The sequence below is a fragment of the Molossus molossus genome, unplaced genomic scaffold, assembly GCF_014108415.1.
Source record: "Molossus molossus isolate mMolMol1 unplaced genomic scaffold, mMolMol1.p scaffold_m16_p_8, whole genome shotgun sequence".
Classification (NCBI taxonomy): domain Eukaryota; kingdom Metazoa; phylum Chordata; class Mammalia; order Chiroptera; family Molossidae; genus Molossus; species Molossus molossus.
This window is the reverse complement of record NW_023425402.1, coordinates 105,373,154-105,391,363: the sequence shown is the minus strand read 5'-3', so window position 1 is coordinate 105,391,363 and position 18,210 is coordinate 105,373,154. Positions and strand designations below refer to the sequence as shown.

At 41.4% G+C, this 18,210-nt stretch overlaps 1 protein-coding gene across 1 annotated transcript in view; it reads left to right on the top strand.

The window, feature by feature from the left end:
• SERAC1 (serine active site containing 1) overlaps nt 1–18,210 on the top strand; it is a 36,525-nt gene that overhangs the window by 7,893 nt on the left and 10,422 nt on the right. The window contains exons 4-10 of the mRNA XM_036247848.1: nt 1,055–1,191; nt 2,775–2,864; nt 3,740–3,871; nt 6,622–6,743; nt 8,286–8,414; nt 10,643–10,756; nt 13,044–13,206. Coding sequence (XP_036103741.1) covers nt 1,055–1,191; nt 2,775–2,864; nt 3,740–3,871; nt 6,622–6,743; nt 8,286–8,414; nt 10,643–10,756; nt 13,044–13,206 — 887 coding nt within the window. The remainder of the gene's footprint in view (nt 1–1,054; nt 1,192–2,774; nt 2,865–3,739; nt 3,872–6,621; nt 6,744–8,285; nt 8,415–10,642; nt 10,757–13,043; nt 13,207–18,210) is intronic.

Genomic DNA, 18,210 nt, shown 5'->3' with positions numbered 1-18,210 from the left:
TCTTCTCTTTCCTCCTCTGGTGCCAGCCAGTGTCGGCCTTTCTGTCTTACCTGCTTGCTTTAGGGTAGGAAGTTCAGGAGAGGGCTCAGTATAACTAACGTTACTAAGCTCTGAATCCGGCCTTTGTGTCTGGATAGAGGGAGTGTGCAGGTCCATCTGGTTCCGGATAAAAACCTTCACCTAGGGGTACACAACAAACAAGGTGGTAGGTCACATTTAAAAACCGACTTTAAGTATAAGTTTAGGAGAAGAGAAACTTTCATATGTTGGTGATTGAGCACAAATTGACTAATCTTTTTGGAACAACAGTTTGGCATTATCTAGTGAAGTTGGACAATGTATATGCCATCAGGAAGTCTGTAATTCTGCTTCTAGATGTGTACCCTAGAGGAACATAAACACGTGTGTAGTGCACATGGGTGTGATGTGTAACTGTGTTGTTTGTAATAGCCCCAAACTACAAATTCCCTAAGTGCCCATCTGTGGTCGAATGGAAAAGTAAGTTGTGGTATATTCATAGAGGGGATGAATCACAACCACAGGAAAGTATAAATGCATGAACTCCAGATGCATGCCACAGCGTGGATGAATCTCACAAACGGTTGAAGAGAAGAATACATACAGTGTAATCCCATTCCTGTGAAGTTTACAGGCAGACAGAACTTGTTTAAGGATTGCATGTGTAGGTGGCACACTGAAGAAAAGCAAGGCTACTATTATAATAAGGTCAGAATAATAATTATAGAGATCAGAGAGTGAGTCGGGTTTAGGAAGGGACACACTGGGCTCTCGGGTACTTACTGTTAGAGTTCTGTTTTTGTGTCTGGATATGGTAATGTAGCTATTTATTATTATTTATTAAACTGAAACATGTATACCTATATACATATATTTTATATATATATATAGTGTGTGTAATACATGCTATATGCACATTACTGTATGTATGTTTCCCAATAAAAAGAAAGAAAAGTTAACTAAAGCTTAATAAAAGAGTGACTTTTGTGTTACATTTAGATCATATATTTATGATGAATTTTTGTTTCTCTTTAAGAGGTTCATTATTTCTTACATATGAAGTTCTGGCCCTGAAGAAGTCTTTGACATTAGATACTCAAGTGGTAGAAAGAGAAAAAATGAAGTCATATATATATCTACACACAGTTTCTTTAGATAAAAGAGAAAATCATGGTAAGTTTATGATGAAGTAATCCCATTTTTGTGAAAAATGGAAGCTAGTTATTGAATTTAAAACACAGTATAAATAAGGTAGGTTCTGCTCACTCTAAGAATCGTCAGACCCTGTGAGAACCAAGTTCCTGAAGAGTTAGTTGAAGACCGAACTTTGGACATCCATATTTAACCCGTTTGCAGATCTCCTATAACTAGGGGTAGTGAAGGCTCGCCAGCTGCTTTAGTCTAAACTTGGGGCTTCACACCTGAGTGGGGACCATCGGTTCAGAGGCTGGCCCTCAGTTTGGCAAACATAAAACATGATTTTGTCACTTAACTCAGAGATATTTCTAATTTAAGGGATTCATTATGCACACTAATGAGATGCATTTATAAATATGAATACAAACTTATTTACAGAGGGGAAAAAAATCTGTCATAAAGGCTAGAAAACCTGTTTTTACTGGTTAAAACATGCCTCTGCTCCATAGTTAGGTCACTTGGAAACCTAACTAGTAATCCGATGATTGCTTGGTGAACCTGAAATTTTAGAGCAGAGGAGTATCTTTTCATCAAGACGTGGGTAGTCTGGTGAATCACACACTTGACTCGAAGCTGCATGTTCCTGCACTGTCAGCCAGAATAGCCATGCCTGCTAGTACATTGTGATCCCTGAGTGGGGCAGGTTCTACTGCTCCCTCTACAAGCTGTTGGTATTTATTGTTACTTCACCTTCCTGTGTTTCAACATGCTTTTATGGTGTCATAATTTCAATTACACAGATAATTTTTATAGTTTATAATTTACCTACATAGTGAAGCTTAATCTCAGTGACATCTCTAAATTTTAGTTTGAGAGGGACTATTTTATTTATTTATTTTCTTTATTGATTTTAGAGAGAGAGGAAGGGAGAGGGAGAGATAGAAACATTGATGAGAGAGAACGTCAATTGGCCGCCTCCTGCATCCCCACTGGGGATTTGGCCCACAACCTGGGTGTGTGTCCTGACCAGGAATTGAACCGGTGACCTCTTGGTGCATGGATCGATGCTCAACCACTGAGCCACACCGTCCAGGCTTGAGAGGGACTATTTTTAAGGAACATTTTCATGAATGTGTTGTATATGAGAATTTTCGTTAGGTTTAATGTGTTTATTTTTGTTTTGTTTTGTTTTGTTTTGTTTCTGTTTGTAAAAACAGAAAGATGCTATTTTATATATATATTTTTAAAAACCTGGAGTTTATCCCTGACCGGTTTAGCTCAGCGGTTAGAGCGTTGGCCCGTGGACCAATGATTTGCAGGTTCGATTCCGGTCAAGGGCACATACCTTGGTTGTGATTCCTCCCCAGCCCTGGTTGGGGTTGTGTGAGAGGCAGCCACTCGATGTGTTTCTTTCACATTGATGTTTCTCTCTCTCTCTGTCTCTTCCTCTCTGTCACACCCACCCTATCTGAACAAAAATGGAAAAATGTCCTCAGTGAGGATTAAAAAAAGAGTTAGAACAAACAAACCTGGAGTTTAGTTTATATTTTTCTTGGAAGTATTGGAGCTTGGCATTAAGAGTACATATTTGGTGTTATTTAAACTTGTAATCGCTTCAGGGCTCACCTACCAGGCAAGAAAAGAACTTCACAAAGCAGTAAGAAGAGTGCTGGCAACCTCAGCTAAGATACTACGGGGTCCGTTTGCTGGTAAGTGTCAAATATTTAACTGAGAATCCTGATCAGTGTCCTGAAAGTCATTCAGTGGTCTACCTAAGGTATTTTTCCATTTCATGTACTAACATCTACTAGAGCAGTGAAGAATTGAGTAACAGTATTCTCTTGGTCTATATTTAATTTTTTAAGGCTTGATACCTGAATAGGTTTTTCCTTCTATCTCTGAGGATGTATTGTTAGATATTTGTAAATAAATATTGAGACTAAATATACCCTCTTCAAAATGTAAAATTTGTTAAGAAATCTCTTCCATGCTTTCTCATAATGAGAATATTGCATCAGACATGTAAATTTCACAGCCAGCAACTCTGCAGTGTGGAGCTAGCTGTAAAAGAGCTGACCAGATCTCTCTTTTTAAAGATTTTTTTTAGAGATAGAGGAAGGGAGAGAGAGAGAGAGAAACATCAGTGTGAGAGAGAAACATCAATTGACTGCCTCTTGCACACCCCCTACTGGGGATCGAGACTGCAACCTGGATATGTGCCCTGATTGGGAATCGAACTGGTAACTTTTTGGTACATGGGACAGTGCTCAACCGAGCCACACCAGCCAGGGTTGTTTGACGTTTTTTATAATGAAAAGTTTTTTAGGGAAAAAGAGAAAAAAAAAGACCACATAGTGAAAGCAACATAGTATATAAAATAAAAACACATAGATAATACACACAGTAAACATAAAAACATAATATGACAGAACTGAGAATGAACATATCAGTTATTTTCAATACCTGGAAATAGATTTCAAATATTTATAGATTTCAAATATTTATAAATGACCACATTGAATAAATGGGAGGATAAAGTGTTTCAGCTGTTTGCGTCACTCACGTTGCCTCCCCTTTCTTTCAGACACTCTCGGTGCCGCTGATGTGGAAGATCACGAGTGTGCTGTGTGGCTGCTCCTGAGAAGGAGTCGGTCGGATGACGGGCGGGCCCGCTTGCAGGCCGTGCAGGACATGTCGGAGGCCCGCCGCTGGCATGGTAACGACCCTGAATGCATGCCACACCACCAGCCCGCTCTCCATTTCTCATATAAAAGAGAAGGGAATAAGATTTTTTTTTTTAATCCTCACCCAAGGACATTTTCCCATTGTTGTTTAGATAGATTGGGAGGGAGAGAGAGAGAGAGAAACATCGATGTGAGAGGGACACATTGAGTGGCTGCCTCCTGCATGACCCAACCGGGGTCAGGGACAAACTGCAACCGAGGTACGTGCCCTTAGTGGGAACCAAACCCGGGACTCTCTGGACTGCAGGCCGACACTCTAACCGCTGAGCCAAACAGGCCAGAGTGAGAAGGAAATAAGATTTTAAGAAGAAAAGTAATTCAGGCAATCTAAAAATATATTGAAAATATTTCCAGAAATTAAAAAAAGAAACTCCAGTGAAAACCCACTAGTCTGGTAACCAGATATGTTTGGTAAGAACAGCCTCAAAGCTCAGGTAGATATAATTGTACAACTTTGTAGCAGAACAAAGTTTTATTTGATTAGAGAAACTTTTGATTCAGATAGTTATGGCCTTATGTTGTGTTTACATTTTCTTGTGGTTTCTATTTAATGAAATATATTTTCATTGCTTGCTGCACCATAGAATTATATTTGCTTTCACTTAACAGTTGGCTCTAATACTAATAATTAGTCAAAAGTATTTGATTTTTGGATATATAGCATTGTAAGGGGTATTTAAAATATTTAATTGTATTTACTTTTTTTTTTTTTTCTCACCTGAGGACATTTTTTTTTTTTTTTTTTTTTATCCTCACCCGAGGACATTTTTTTCATTTTTTGTTCAGGTAGAGTGGGAGGGAGAGAGAGGAACAGAGAGAGAGAGAGAAACATCGATGTGAAAGGAACACATCGAGTGGCTGCCACCCGCACAACCGACCAGGGCCGGGGACAAACTGCAACCGAGGTACGTGCCCTTAGCGGGAACCGAACCCGGGTCCCTCAGGACCGCAGGCCGACGCTCTAACTGCTGAGCCAAACCGGCCAGGGCACCTGAGGACATTTTTGCATTTATCCTCAGATAGAGTGGGAAGGAGAGAGAGAAACATTGATGCGAGAGAGGCACATTGAGTGGTTGCCACCCACACAACCCCAACGGGGGCCGGGGACAGACTGCAACTGAGGTACATGCCCTTAGCAGGAACTGAACCCAGGACTCACTGGTCTGCTGGCTGACGCTCCAACTGCTGAGCCAAACCAGCCAGGGCTTAATTGTATTTAAAACCCACAAGTTTCGCAGTAAAAATACTTGAGCAAGATCTGCTCTGATTTTAGTACAAAGACTAACGTCCACTTTGTGAGAAGCATCATCTCAAAATGGGTAAACAAATAGAATAACATTCTCAAAGAAGAGTCTCAGAATAAGATCTCTACCTCCATACAAGTTAATTAGTTTATTTATTGGTGGCTATAATTATAATTTATAATGTAAATATAAACATTTCATACTGTTAATGGAGACTTAGAGTAAAAATCTTTTTCAAAATCTGCCTTCTAGGACTCCAGTTTCAGACTTACTGTATTAGAAAAATCAGGCTTGGAGCCTTGGCATGTATATTTTGAAAAGTTCCCCATGTGATCTTGAAGAACTCACCCAGGTTATGAACTGCCATTATTAAAAAGAGTGTCTGTTTCAGTGGTTGGAATTTTGTTTTGGTACATTTCTTAGTCTATTTGAGCCAGTAGAACAAATACCATGGACTGGACGGCTTATAAACAACAGAAATGTATTTCTCACAATTCTGGAGGCTGGAAGTCCCAGATCAGGTGTCTGCAGAGTCGATGTCTGGTGAGGACCTGCTTCCTGGTTCATAGCCGGCTGTCTTTTCTTTGTGTCCTCACCTGGCAGAAGAGACACGGCAGCTTTCTGGGGTGGGGTCTCTTTTATAAGGGCACTAATTTTATCATGACCTAATCATACCCCCAAAGGCCCTTCCTCCAAATACCATGACATTGGGGATTAGGTTTCAGCATATGGATTTGGGGGGACACAAACATTCAGTCTAGGGCAATACATAAAGAAAGGAGTGGTAAATCACGAAGGCTAACACAAAGTACCACCATCGGGAATGGAATGAAGGCATCGTACTGTTACCAGGGACAGTAGAGCTAAATGCAACCTCAGGTTTTGGAATAGCGATCAAAACAGCTTTTGAATGCTAGAATTATTATTATTTTTTATCCTCACCCGAGGACACTTTTTTGCATTTATCTTCAGTTAGAGTGGGAGGGAGAAAGGGAGGAAGTGAGAGGGAGAAACATCGATGAGAGGGAGAAACACTGACGTGAGACACATTGAGTGGTTGCCACCCACAGAACCCCAGCCGGGGCCAGGGACAAACCACAACCGAGGTACATGTCCTTAGTGGGAACCTAACCCGGGACTCTCTGGTCTGCGAGCTGATGCTCTAACTGCTGAGCCAAACCGGCCAGGGCAAGAATTATTTTTAAGGAGAAGTTAAATTGATTCTGACCTATCAGTTTTCACATTTGAAGTTCATCTTTTCAAAAATGTTAGACCCTGACATACCCAAATACATGTTGAGGAGAATTGTGAAATCAGATAAGGAAATGATGGGTAGTTAGCTTATTGGTGTAGTTGTGAAAAAAATTTGGAAAATACAGACTTGTAATTTAAATTAGAGTGCTTTCAAGTAGTTTGTACATTTAATCCTTGAAACAACTCCAAGCCAGTCTGGAGCTAACGGTATACTTTCACCATAGATTACCAGTATAGGACAATTGCTCAAGCCTGTGATCTGAGAACTCTGATTGGTTTGGCGCGAAGCAAAGAGAGTGATCTGCGCTTTTTTCTTCCTCCACCTCCTTTACCGCCTTTAAAAGAAGTAAGTAAATAAAATAATCCAGTGAGTGAAAAATTGTTTAATATATAGTCTTCACTTTGGGTACAGAATAAACATTCAAAAATTAGTTTGTTGGCTACTTTCTACAAGCAGACAAACGATGCCAACCTAAAATTTTAGTTTTCCTACAAAGATTTGATTCCTCAGGAGATGCTGTTTTTCTGTTATTTTCCCCTTTTGGTATTGAGGGTCTCTTGCACCAGAGGATAACTTCACATCAAATCAGCATCCATGAATTGGTCCCTGATCTAAGGTTGCTTTTAGATTAGTTTTTCTCAACTTTAACACTATTGACATTTTCGGCCAAATCATTCTTTCCGATGGGGTGTCCTGAGCATTGCAGGGCGTTCACACCATCCCTGGCCTCTTCTCACTAGGTCCCAGTAGCAGCCCCATGTTGTGACGGCCAAGAACGTTTCCAGATGTTGATGAATGTTTCCTGAGGTGCCCGGCACAGCTGGAGAACCACTACGTAGAGTTATTCATGTATTACTACATGGAAATACCAATTGTTAACTAGTAATATAGATATTTGAGCATGTTTCTTGAGTACCTTTCCTAGACTACAGAAGGAAAATCTGAAAAGTTATCAGTTTTTGAAAAATAGAAAAACGAATATACTAGATGTAGGTTATTACTACTATTATTTTTTTATCCTCACCCAAGGACATTTTTGCATTTATCTTCAGATAGAGCAGGAGAGAGAGAGGGAAGAAGAGAGAGAGAGAGAGTGGGAAGAAGAGAGAGAGAGAGAAACATCGATGTGAGAGAGACACATTGACTGGTTGCCACTCACACGACCCCAACCGGGGCCGGGGACAAACTGCAACCGAGGTACGTCCCCTGAGTGGGAACTGAACCTGCTACTCTCTGGTCTGCGGGCCGACGCTCCAGCCACTGAGCCAGACCAGCCAGGGCTAGATGTAGGTTATTAGGGAAAATCAGATAACAAGTTCTGGATTTTAAAAGCCAGCTTTAGTTAGAAAGTGTAATTCATTTTGAGTCCAGATGTGGAGTAGCCCGCGAGGTGGAAATGCAGAGCCCTGCTTTGCCGGAGGCCCTTCGGATTGGAGCAGCAGACATGAAGGGAAGGAATTCAGAACTAAATGGTCTGTTTCCTGGGTAGCTGCCTGTTCTGGAGACTAAGAGCACTAATTTATCTCTGCGTTTTTTTCTTATTTTTTGCTTTTTTGTCTTTGATTCTTTGGGTACTTTTTTTTTTTAATCCTCACTGGAGGACACTTCTGCATATATCTTCAGATAGAACAGGAGTGGGGGGGGGAGAGAAACATCAATGAGAGAGAGACACACATCGACTGGTTGCCACCCACACAACCCCAACCAGGGCCAGGGACAAACCGCAACTGAGGTACGTGCCCTTAGCAGGAACCGAACTCAGGTCTCTCTGGTCCGCAGGCCGACGCTCTAACCGCTGAGCCAAACCAGCCAGGGATCTTTGGGTACTTTTTGTTGTGTTCAGTTGTTGAGCTTAATTATGAAGAATTCACTTTCTTTTTATTTCAGGATTCTTCCCTTGAAGAAGAGCTCAGATACTTGCTGGCTTCTTTACCTCAAACGGAGCTAGATGAGTGTATCCAGTATTTTACATCTTTGGCTCTGAGCGAAAGCAGTCAGAGTCTAGCAGCTCAGAAGGTTAGCTTATCTATTCATTGAGCAAATATTTTTGAGTGTTCACTCTTTCCAAGGTCTTGTGCGAGGGGCCAACACTTAGAACCTTAGAATAGTCATTTATCCAGGAACTGAGGAAACATATGGACTCCTGGTTGTGTGCCATGTGTGGCTAGGTGTTTGGGATGATGGGGAGACGGGTAAAGTCACAGTGTGTGTGAGACATACAAGTTACTCCTAGATCCCTTCACTTTGCTTAAGAGGTCATTTAAGGCTTCACAGGAGGTAACGCTGAGGTTGTAACTTGAAGAATGAATATATGGTAATTTACAAGGTTTTAAATATCACCCGTATGCTGCTGTTGCCTAAATTGTTATTTCTAGCCCTGTGTTCTAACCTGAGCTCTAGATTGGAATATTTAACCTCCTAGTTGGCATCGCTACTTGGATGTATGATAGGCATCCCAGACTTAGCGTGGGGCCTGCCCTCCCTCCACAAAGCTCGTCTTCCTTTAGTCTTTTTCATCTCAGCAAATGGCATAGCATCCACTTAACTGCTTAAGCAAAAGGTAGGAGTTCTTGACTCCATTCTTCCATGTCCAGCTAGTCAGCAGGTCCCGTCTCAGCTGTCTTTCTAGAACATACCTTGTATCCTTTTGTCTCACCAACTTCACTGTAGCCACCTACTCCTGGCCACTGCCACCTCTTTCTCATGGTGTCCTGTTCTTCCATCTTGACTTCTATTCTTTTTTCCATTTTGAAAATAATTTTAAAGTCTCTTCCAGCATTTTCTCTTATATCCGTTTATAGGAGTGTTAAATCCTATTTGTGGTGACATTGACTCTCCCTTATGTTAGATTGTGGATTTACATGGGTTATGCACGAGCTTATCTTTAGCCTGACTGTTTTCTATGGGAGCCCCAAGCCCCTGGATTCTAAATCTGTCCCTACAGAGCAGTTTTTAAAAAAATCCTTACCCAAGCCCGGCCGTTGTGGCTTAGAGGTCGTGTCGACCCATGCACCCAGAGGTCGCCAGTTTGATTCCTGGCTGGGGCACGTGCCCAGGTTGTGGGCCTGATCTCCAGTGGGGGGTATGCAGGAGGCGGCCAACTGATGTTCTCTCTCATCGATGTTTCTATCTCTCCCTCTCTGTCAAAAAATCAATAAAGAAAAAAAAAATCCTTACCTGAGGATATTGAATTTTAGAGTTAGAAAGAGGGAGAGAGGAGGGGGAAACATAAATGTGGGAGAGAAACATCCATCGGTTGCCTTTTGTATGTGTCCTGACCAGGGATGGAGCCCGCAATTAAGGTACATACCCTTGATCGGAATCGAACCTGAGACTCATTGGTCTGCGAGCTGACGCTCTAACCGCTGAGCCAAACCGTCCGGGGCGGCACTTGTAATTTTGACAGCTGTCACTGAGTTGTTCTCCATAGGAGCTGGCCCATTGGCACTACCAGCAGCCAGGTGATCGGAATGCCTATTTCCCCACCCACCTGAGGTGAAGAATGTCCTTTCTCAGTGTAGGTGCACCATGCGTGCCTCTCAGGAGCGACGCTGGACATCACTGCGTGTGTTTTAGAATTGTTACATTTCTCTTCCTGAGAACTTTTTTTATGACTGTTGCTCATTTTTCCATAGCATTGTTGGAATTTTCCTCACTGATTTGTCAGAGATCATTGCATGTTAGTGACATTAGCCCTTAATCTGTGGTTAAGAGTTGAAATTTTCTTTGCTCACTTTATTCTTATGATATGTGTTAATATCTACTAGTCCTCACTAGTCTTCTGTGTCATAATTTTCCTAAATATTCTTGTGTTTCTTCTATATGAATTTGAATTTGGGAAGAATTAAAAACTATGATCCTTGTCATCACTGCCTTTAATTTTTTTCATTAATAAGTTTAATGCTTTTCTCTTTTTATCATTTTGATTAATAGACTTTAAGTAGATTTGACTAGCCAATCTGACCCTAGAACATTTTGATTAACCTGGGCTTTTCTTACAATGAAGAATTGTGAGTTAGTACCGTGTACTTTCAGATAAGAGGACATGGGAAGGAACTGAGAAAGACTCAGAGTGTGTTCTGGGAATAAGTCCATGTTTTCTGTCCTACTGAGCAACAGTTTCCAGAATATTTAGAGTCCCATGTACTAGTCTTCTCTAATACTGCATATAACACAGATTATTTTTGTTCAACAAAAAATATTAGCCATGGTTTTAGTAAAAGTTTTAATGATCTTACTTTCAGGGTGGCTTGTGGTGTTTTGGAGGAAATGGACTTCCCTATGCGGAGAGCTTTGGAGAAGTTCCTTCAGCGACAGTGGAAATATTCTGTTTAGAAGCTTTAGTAAAGCATTCTGAGGTAACTTACATTTTAAGATGTGGCTTATTTTTATGATCACCTTGAAGAAAATTATACATGTTCATTCAAGGGAAATTATGCTCACTTATCATAAAAGGAAAAAAAAGCCCTGGCCGGTGTGGCTCAGCGGTTAGAGCATCGGCCCGTGGACCAGAGAGTCCAGGTTTGGTTCTTGCTAAGGGCATGTACCTCGGTTGCGGTTTGTCCCCGGCCCTGGTTGGGGTCGGGTGGGTGGCAGCTACTCGATGTGTCTCTTTCACATCGATGTTTCTCTCTTTCTTCCTCCCTTTTTCCCTCCTTCTCTATCTGAAGATAAATGCAAAAAAAAAAAAAAGTCCTTGGGTGAAGATTAAAAAAATAAAAGGAAAAAAAAGCATTTGCTTATTTTTAAATTTCTGCTTTCCCCCACTCAGTTGTTAAAATTGATAATCATGATTTAGCACCAATACATGAATTTCATTCTGGCTAAGCATTTCTAAAAATTGATGTAATCTTATTTGCATATGAAGAAAGCAATGTGTTGTCTAAATACAGCATTTATCTTTGACTTATACTGTCTTTTACTACCTTTCTCAGATCATTTTTACAAGTAATATTATCTGGTAGTTAATTTTCATTAAAACATGTCAAAGATGTATCAAATAGAAAAAAGAAAATATTTGAATGACCAAATTTTAACCATAGTATAAGTCAGTGATTGTCAAACTTTTTTGCATTATGACAATCTTTCTATCATGATCATAGTTTGATTTTAAAAAGAAAAAAGTAAGCTTTGTGGTGCTCAAACATTAGTGCATACACATTACTCAGGAAGCCTGTTAAAAATGCACACCTCCTACTCACCTGTAGCAATTTCAATGTACTGATGCGGGGTGGAGTCTGGGAATGGACATTTGTACCGGGCATCCCTGGTGAGGCTGCTGCAGGTTCCTGGTCATCCTGCACATTCTAAACTCTCCCCTTCATTTTGGGAACCCTTAGACATGGCTCACAAGCACAGTGCTTTCTGGTCATCTGAGTTCCTGCCTATGGAAATAGGATCGAGGACAAAGCAGGGTTACTAAAGTGTCAGACTTCAAAGGGAATGGGGGACAGTGAGCTTGTGTTTTTGTGGTTCACGCCTAGTTTCTGAAGCAGTAGATGCATCTTCAGTAGAAGATGCAGTCATGGAATGTAATAGTTACCTTTCCAGAAAAGCCTCTCAAGTTGTTACTTATTTCACTTGATGTGTGTCTAAAAGACATACTTCTAAATGCACCTAAAATGTGATAAAATTTAATAAAAATTTAGAGAATGACAATTGTTGCATATATGTGAGTGACATGGTGTCATGTCAGTGAGTAAAATTAGTGTTGGGAAGAGGCAAGGCCATGCCAGTGTCCTTGGTAGACCATAGTGACTTGTTGGTCAATTCTTTCACCTTACCTTAGTATACATATTCCTAATTTACTCTTTTTTTATCCTCACCTGAGGACATTTTTGCATTTATCTTCAGATAGAGCGGGAGGGAGAGAGAGGGGGGAAGAGAGAGAGAGAAACATCGATGTAAGAGAGACACATTGAGTGGTTGCCACCCACTCGACCCCAACTGGGGCCAGGGACAAACTGCAACCAAGGGCGTGCCCTTAGCAGGAACCGAACCCGGGACTCTCTGGTCTGCGGGCCGATGCTCTAACTGCTGAGCCAAACTGGCCAGGGCAGTATACATATTTCCTTTGGTTTTCTTTGATCACTTCTCTCTATTAAAAATTCATATCCCCTTTTCTTTCTATTTATACTTGATCTTTCTCTTCAAGCAAATTTTCTGACTCCTAAGGTTAGGCCAGCCCAGTAGCTGTGGGTTTGTGTGGGGCAGAAGTTGCTTATTTCTGTGGGATCTGCCACTTGGACAGGGATTCTTCCATTATCGGGTGGCAGCTTTCTCAGGGCTAGAGAACCATTTTAAGGTACTTTTAAGCCAATCAAAGTATCACTAGCAACTGAAACAGTTCTGTAATAATGACACTGTCAGGTTATTTATAACCAAGACCTAAACAGAATAACTTTAAGAATAAAAATGTCAGAAATCCTGGTGAGATATGAGTTATATCTTTCCGTGATTCTGAAGCACTTCCCACGTAGATAGAGGTTTGTGTATTTAGTGAGCCGAGATGAGAGCTTGGGTCGTCTCTCGGGGTCTCTGTCCTTGAGCAGGAGCCACCTGGCTGCCCGTCAGCATGTTGTGTCACCCGGTTAGTGAATTTGTAATTATGACATACAGTGAGCTTTCGTTCATTTATTGTGCTAGATACCTACACACTGTGATAAAATTGAAGCAAATGGAGGCTTGCAACTACTTCAGAGGCTGCACCAACTTCATGAGGACTCCCCTAAAATACAGAGAAATATAATGCGGATCATTGGCAATATGGCTTTGAATGAACATCTTCATTCAACTATCGTCCGCTCAGGTAACAACTTTATATGCTGAATATTTTGGATCCAGTCCTTTTCCTATTTCCACGCATCATGATATATTAATTTTTCAACAGACTGAAGACTTTGCTTAGGGATAGTTAAGGGTCCTTAGAGCATGTCATTTTAGTATACGGGCAAGGAATTGCTTGAGATATTTGGATAATTGACACTTAAGCTAATCAGTGTGTGGATAGTCACAGGAGAGCTGTTTTTGCTGATGACCTCCTAAATGTTTATATCTTTGATGTATGAGTGATTATTAGAGACCAAGATCTGGGTGCTTTGTGTGCTTTTTGCTCCTGGGGTGTGTTTATTCTTGGCTTTTTCAGTGGAAAAAGCTAGGTAATACAGAAAAACATACATGTACATACGTATCTGCAGATTTACAGCTGACCCTTGAACAAAACGGGTTATAAGGGCATGCGTCCACTTATATGTGGATGTTTTTCAATAAATACCTGTACTGTTTTATTTATTTATTTTTTTTTATTTTTATTTTTTTTTATCCTCACCGGAGGACATTTTTCTATTTTTTGTTCAGGTAGAGTGGGAGGGAGAGAGAGGAACAGAGAGAGAGAGAGAGAAACATCGATGTGAAAGGAACACATCGAGTGGCTGCCACCCGCACAACCGACCAGGGCCGGGGACAAACTGCAACCGAGGTATGCGCCCTTAGCGGGAACTGAACCCGGGTCTCTCAGGACCGCAGGCCGACGCTCTAACCGCTGAGCCAAACTGGCCAGGGCTACCTGTACTGTTTTAGATCGCCGTTGGGAGTCCACAGAAGCAGAGAGCTGACTGTATGCATTGATCTGTGCCATTTTATATAGGAGACGTAAGCATCAGAGGATTTCGGTATCCACGGGGGGCCCTGGAACCACTTCCTGGCAGATACTGAGGGACAACTTAAGTTTCTGAGGATTCTCAAGTTATAGGTGGATTTTCTACTGGCTGGGTGGGTGGGTGGGGTCAGTTCCCCTACCTTCGTTGTTCAAGAGTCAACTGTATATGCATATATTCTTATATTTACATGTATTATAAATTATGAATTTAAGAGTGACTTGATCAGCAGAAGAGGGATCAGCAAACTCTTTCTATAAAGGACCACTTACAATAAATTTTAATTGTTTCTCTGTTTATAAGTTTCTAAGGTGGAAACATAGATCACTGATTTCACCCTTTTTTCTTGTTTCAATTATATATTGCTATGTATCAAACCACACCACAACTCACTTGTTAAAACAAATCATGTTTGCTCATAACTCTGAAATTAGGGTGAGGTTGAGTAGGGAAGGCTTCTATCTGTCCTGTGCAGCATCCGCTGGGCAGCTCAGCTGTGGGACAGAGGACACACTCTCAAGGTCGCTTGCTCACAGGGCTTGCAAATTGGTGCTATCAGCTGGGAGGTCATTGGGGGCTGGGACCATTGGCTCCTTCTTGCATGTGCCTCGCCATGTGGCTTGGGCTTCCTTAAAGCATGAGGGTTGGGTGCTGGGGCACATGTCCTGAGAGAAAGCCAGATAGAAGCTATTTTGCTTTTTATAACCTTGCCTTGGAAGTAACTTCTGCCATACTCTATTGATTATAAGCCAGTCACTAAGGCTAGCCCATATTCAAGGGGAGGGGATTTAGAGGGGTTTAGACTCCTCACCTCTTGATGAGAAGAGTGTCAAAGAATATGAAGACATGTTTTAAAATCACTAAAATTTCTATTATAGGTATTTAAAGTTGTAAGTTTCCTCTACCTGCTTTAGGTGCATCCCTCAGAGGTGTGCTCAAACTGTGTAATGCTATTGGATATACTCCTTATTCCCACTTTGTTCTCCTCTGCGCACTGTCTTTTCTTCTTTGGCTTCTTTTAAGGTTTTTGTGTTTGGTGTTCAGTAGTCGACTATGAAGTACCCAGGTGTCTTTTTTTGTCTTTGTCCTGCTCAGGGTCCACTGAGCTGAATGAATCTGTGGCTGATGTTTTCGATCAAATCTGGAGACTTTCCAGCCAATAGATTGTCAAACGTTCTTTCTGTCCCTTTCTCTCCTTCAGGGCTTCAGTGAGGTGTATTAGAGCACGTGGTTCTGCTCCACAGGTCATTGAGACTCTTCACAAAAAATTTTTTCTCTCTGTGCTTTACTTTAGATGATTTCTATTTTCTTTTTTTTTTTTTAATCCTCACCCGAGGACATTTTTCCATTTTTTGTTCAGATAGAGCGGGAGGGAGAGAGAGGAAAAGAGAGAGAGAGAAACATCGACATGAAAGGGACACATCGAGTGGCTGCCACCCGCACGACCAACCAGGGCCGGGGACAAACTGCAACTGAGGTACGTGCCCTTAGCGGGAACCGAACCCGGGTCTCTCCGGACCGCAGGCCGACGCTGTAACCGCTGAGCCAAACCGGCCAGGGCATAGATGATTTCTATTTTCATTTTCACCACAGAGGATAGAGAATTGATAAAAATTATTATTTTTTCCTTATAAAATTACCTTTCCTTTAACTGAAACTTGACTCTCGGGTGATTTAGATAAATACAGGACATCCCTCAATTCCTTGACCGTCTTATCCTCACTGACTTCCTTCTCTGCTCCTGAGCTGTCTGGCGCTCACTCGTACGGCATACCTTGGGCCTGGTCATTGCCTGAAACCTCTTCACCTCAGAAATCAGGAGTTCACCTCTCTGAGCACATCTGCTCTCGTTCAGGCTTGTTTGTGTCTGCTCCACAGTGACGGTTTCCTCTACAGTGGAATCTGCCATCCGCTGGCCCCTTGAGTTCCTCCCCATCACCGGTCCTCTTCCGTCTTCACTTTCCTCCAGATTCAGCCTGTGTCCCATCATTTCAGCAATGTCTTGCCAGTACCCTGGAACCTCTTTTCCCTTTTATCACCCCCTTGGTCAAGACCCCAACACTAGATTAAACCTACATATCTGTTTCTTCTATTGCTGAGCATAGGATCACTGCGGATTGGTTGTCAGTGTGAACATAAGATCAGCAGATTACATGATTGCTTGGCAGTCACGTGTCTCCAGTCAACATGCCTTACTGTTCTTAGCAGTGAGTTTACACCTTCTCCACGTTCCTCGAACCTTCCACAGTTCTTGTCCCTCTTAGCACATGGCCTCTCCTCCTACTTCAATTAAACCCTACAAGGAATTTTCCCTTAGTGTCCCACTACCAGTAAGCCAAACCTGTCCTCTCCTTTTGTCCTCTTGATGATAGGAAGAGCTACACCTCTTCTGAAACCGCCAGCTGTTCGTGGCTCCTGCCTCCCTTCACTGTCTCCGGAGCTGCCACTGTCTTCTAGCCCATGTGCTCAGCTGCTGCCTCTCAGCTGGACCCTTCTGACCAACACACGCTGGGGGAGATAGGAAAAGTAAAAACTCAGGTGTTGCTACCACATCCCCTTGAATTTCTGTCCTCTCTTTCTCTCCTCCACTTATTAGCTAACTTTTGGAAAGAGTTATCTATACTTCTTTTTGCTCAGCTCCCATTACTTCTGAGTGCTCCAATTTGAATTCTGCCTTACCGTGTTTTATTTTTGTGCTTAGGCATCCTGTATCTATCTACCTACCTATGTATTTTTATTAATCTTAGTAGTATCACATCTGAAACTTTCATCATTCAGATTTACAAGAGTTAAAAAGATACTGTTCACTGTTGGTGAAAGTGTGTAGAACCGGCCCTCCTACACTGTTGGTGGGAATGTAAAGTGATTCAGTCTTTTGACAGGCACTTAGTAGTATCTATTAAAAGAATGTATATACCATTTGCCTTAGTGATAATACAGCTAGGAATCTCTCCTACCTAAATACTCATGGATGTTCTTAAAGATTTGTATATACAAATATTTATTGGACTATTTTTTACAGTATGGAATAATTGGAAACAACCTAAATGTCCACAGTAGGAATAATGGTTAAATAAATAGTGGTGTACTCAAACTATATAACGCTATTGATATGTATGGGGAGCTTCCCAAGACACATGGCTGAGTACAGAGCACAGAATCAAGCCACGGACAGAAGGAATGGCATGATCTGAGTTAGGTGAAAAGCCCATCGAGAGCCACAGTGTACATGTATATATAAACTACAGGAACGTGGCTGAATTTTTTAAAAGGTTTGGAAGGGTGTCCACCAGGCTTTTAACTCTGGTTATTTCTGAGGCTGTACATGGAATTGGGGAACGATGGGATTCTAAAGTGGGACTTCCATTATTAAATGGTATTTGTTTGTTTTTACAATTAACATATATTCGGATGTTACGTTATTTAAAAACACTAAATACTAAAGAAAGACACAGGTTTTCCAAGGGACATTTGATGTTTTGTAAGAGGTGAGGAAGCATCTCAGACATTGTGAAAATACTTTCTCAACTAAAGGTGCCACAGAAATGTCTTATGCCATGCTTTCTCTTGTCTGAGTCTTGTGACTGCATTACAAATCAAGCCACATTTTTGCGCATACCAATGGTATACTTGTGTATCTCTATAGGTAGAATTTAAAAACCTCCGTATTGTATTATTATAAAGCATCTTTAACACAGATTTTGAAGAGGTATTTCCTGATTACAACTATGAATATTGTTAAAGAATCACTGGGACTGAGACTTCTTTTGGAGTGTTAAGCACTGGCTTTCTGCCATCACAGTGACACCCACACCTAGGCCAGAGTGGGAGGGGGCTATGGGGACAGCTGCTCTCTGCTCTCGTGGAGTACCTGCTGCGGATGCGTACAGGCAGGTTTTAGAGGCTGTTTTAGAATCTTCTTCCAGCTCAGAGGAGCCAAGTAACTTGACTGAACTTCCACAGCAGGTCGGTGGGGACAGATATCTGAGCCCAAGTCTCTCTGACTTCAAGGCTCATATTCTGTTTTACTTCAAATTATATAAATAATACATGAGTAGGCTTTTATTATATATACTTCAGAAAACATAGATACACCCACCTTTTTATAGACCCCTCTCTAGTCTCAACTCCCTCCTAAGAGATAATAACTATTTGGT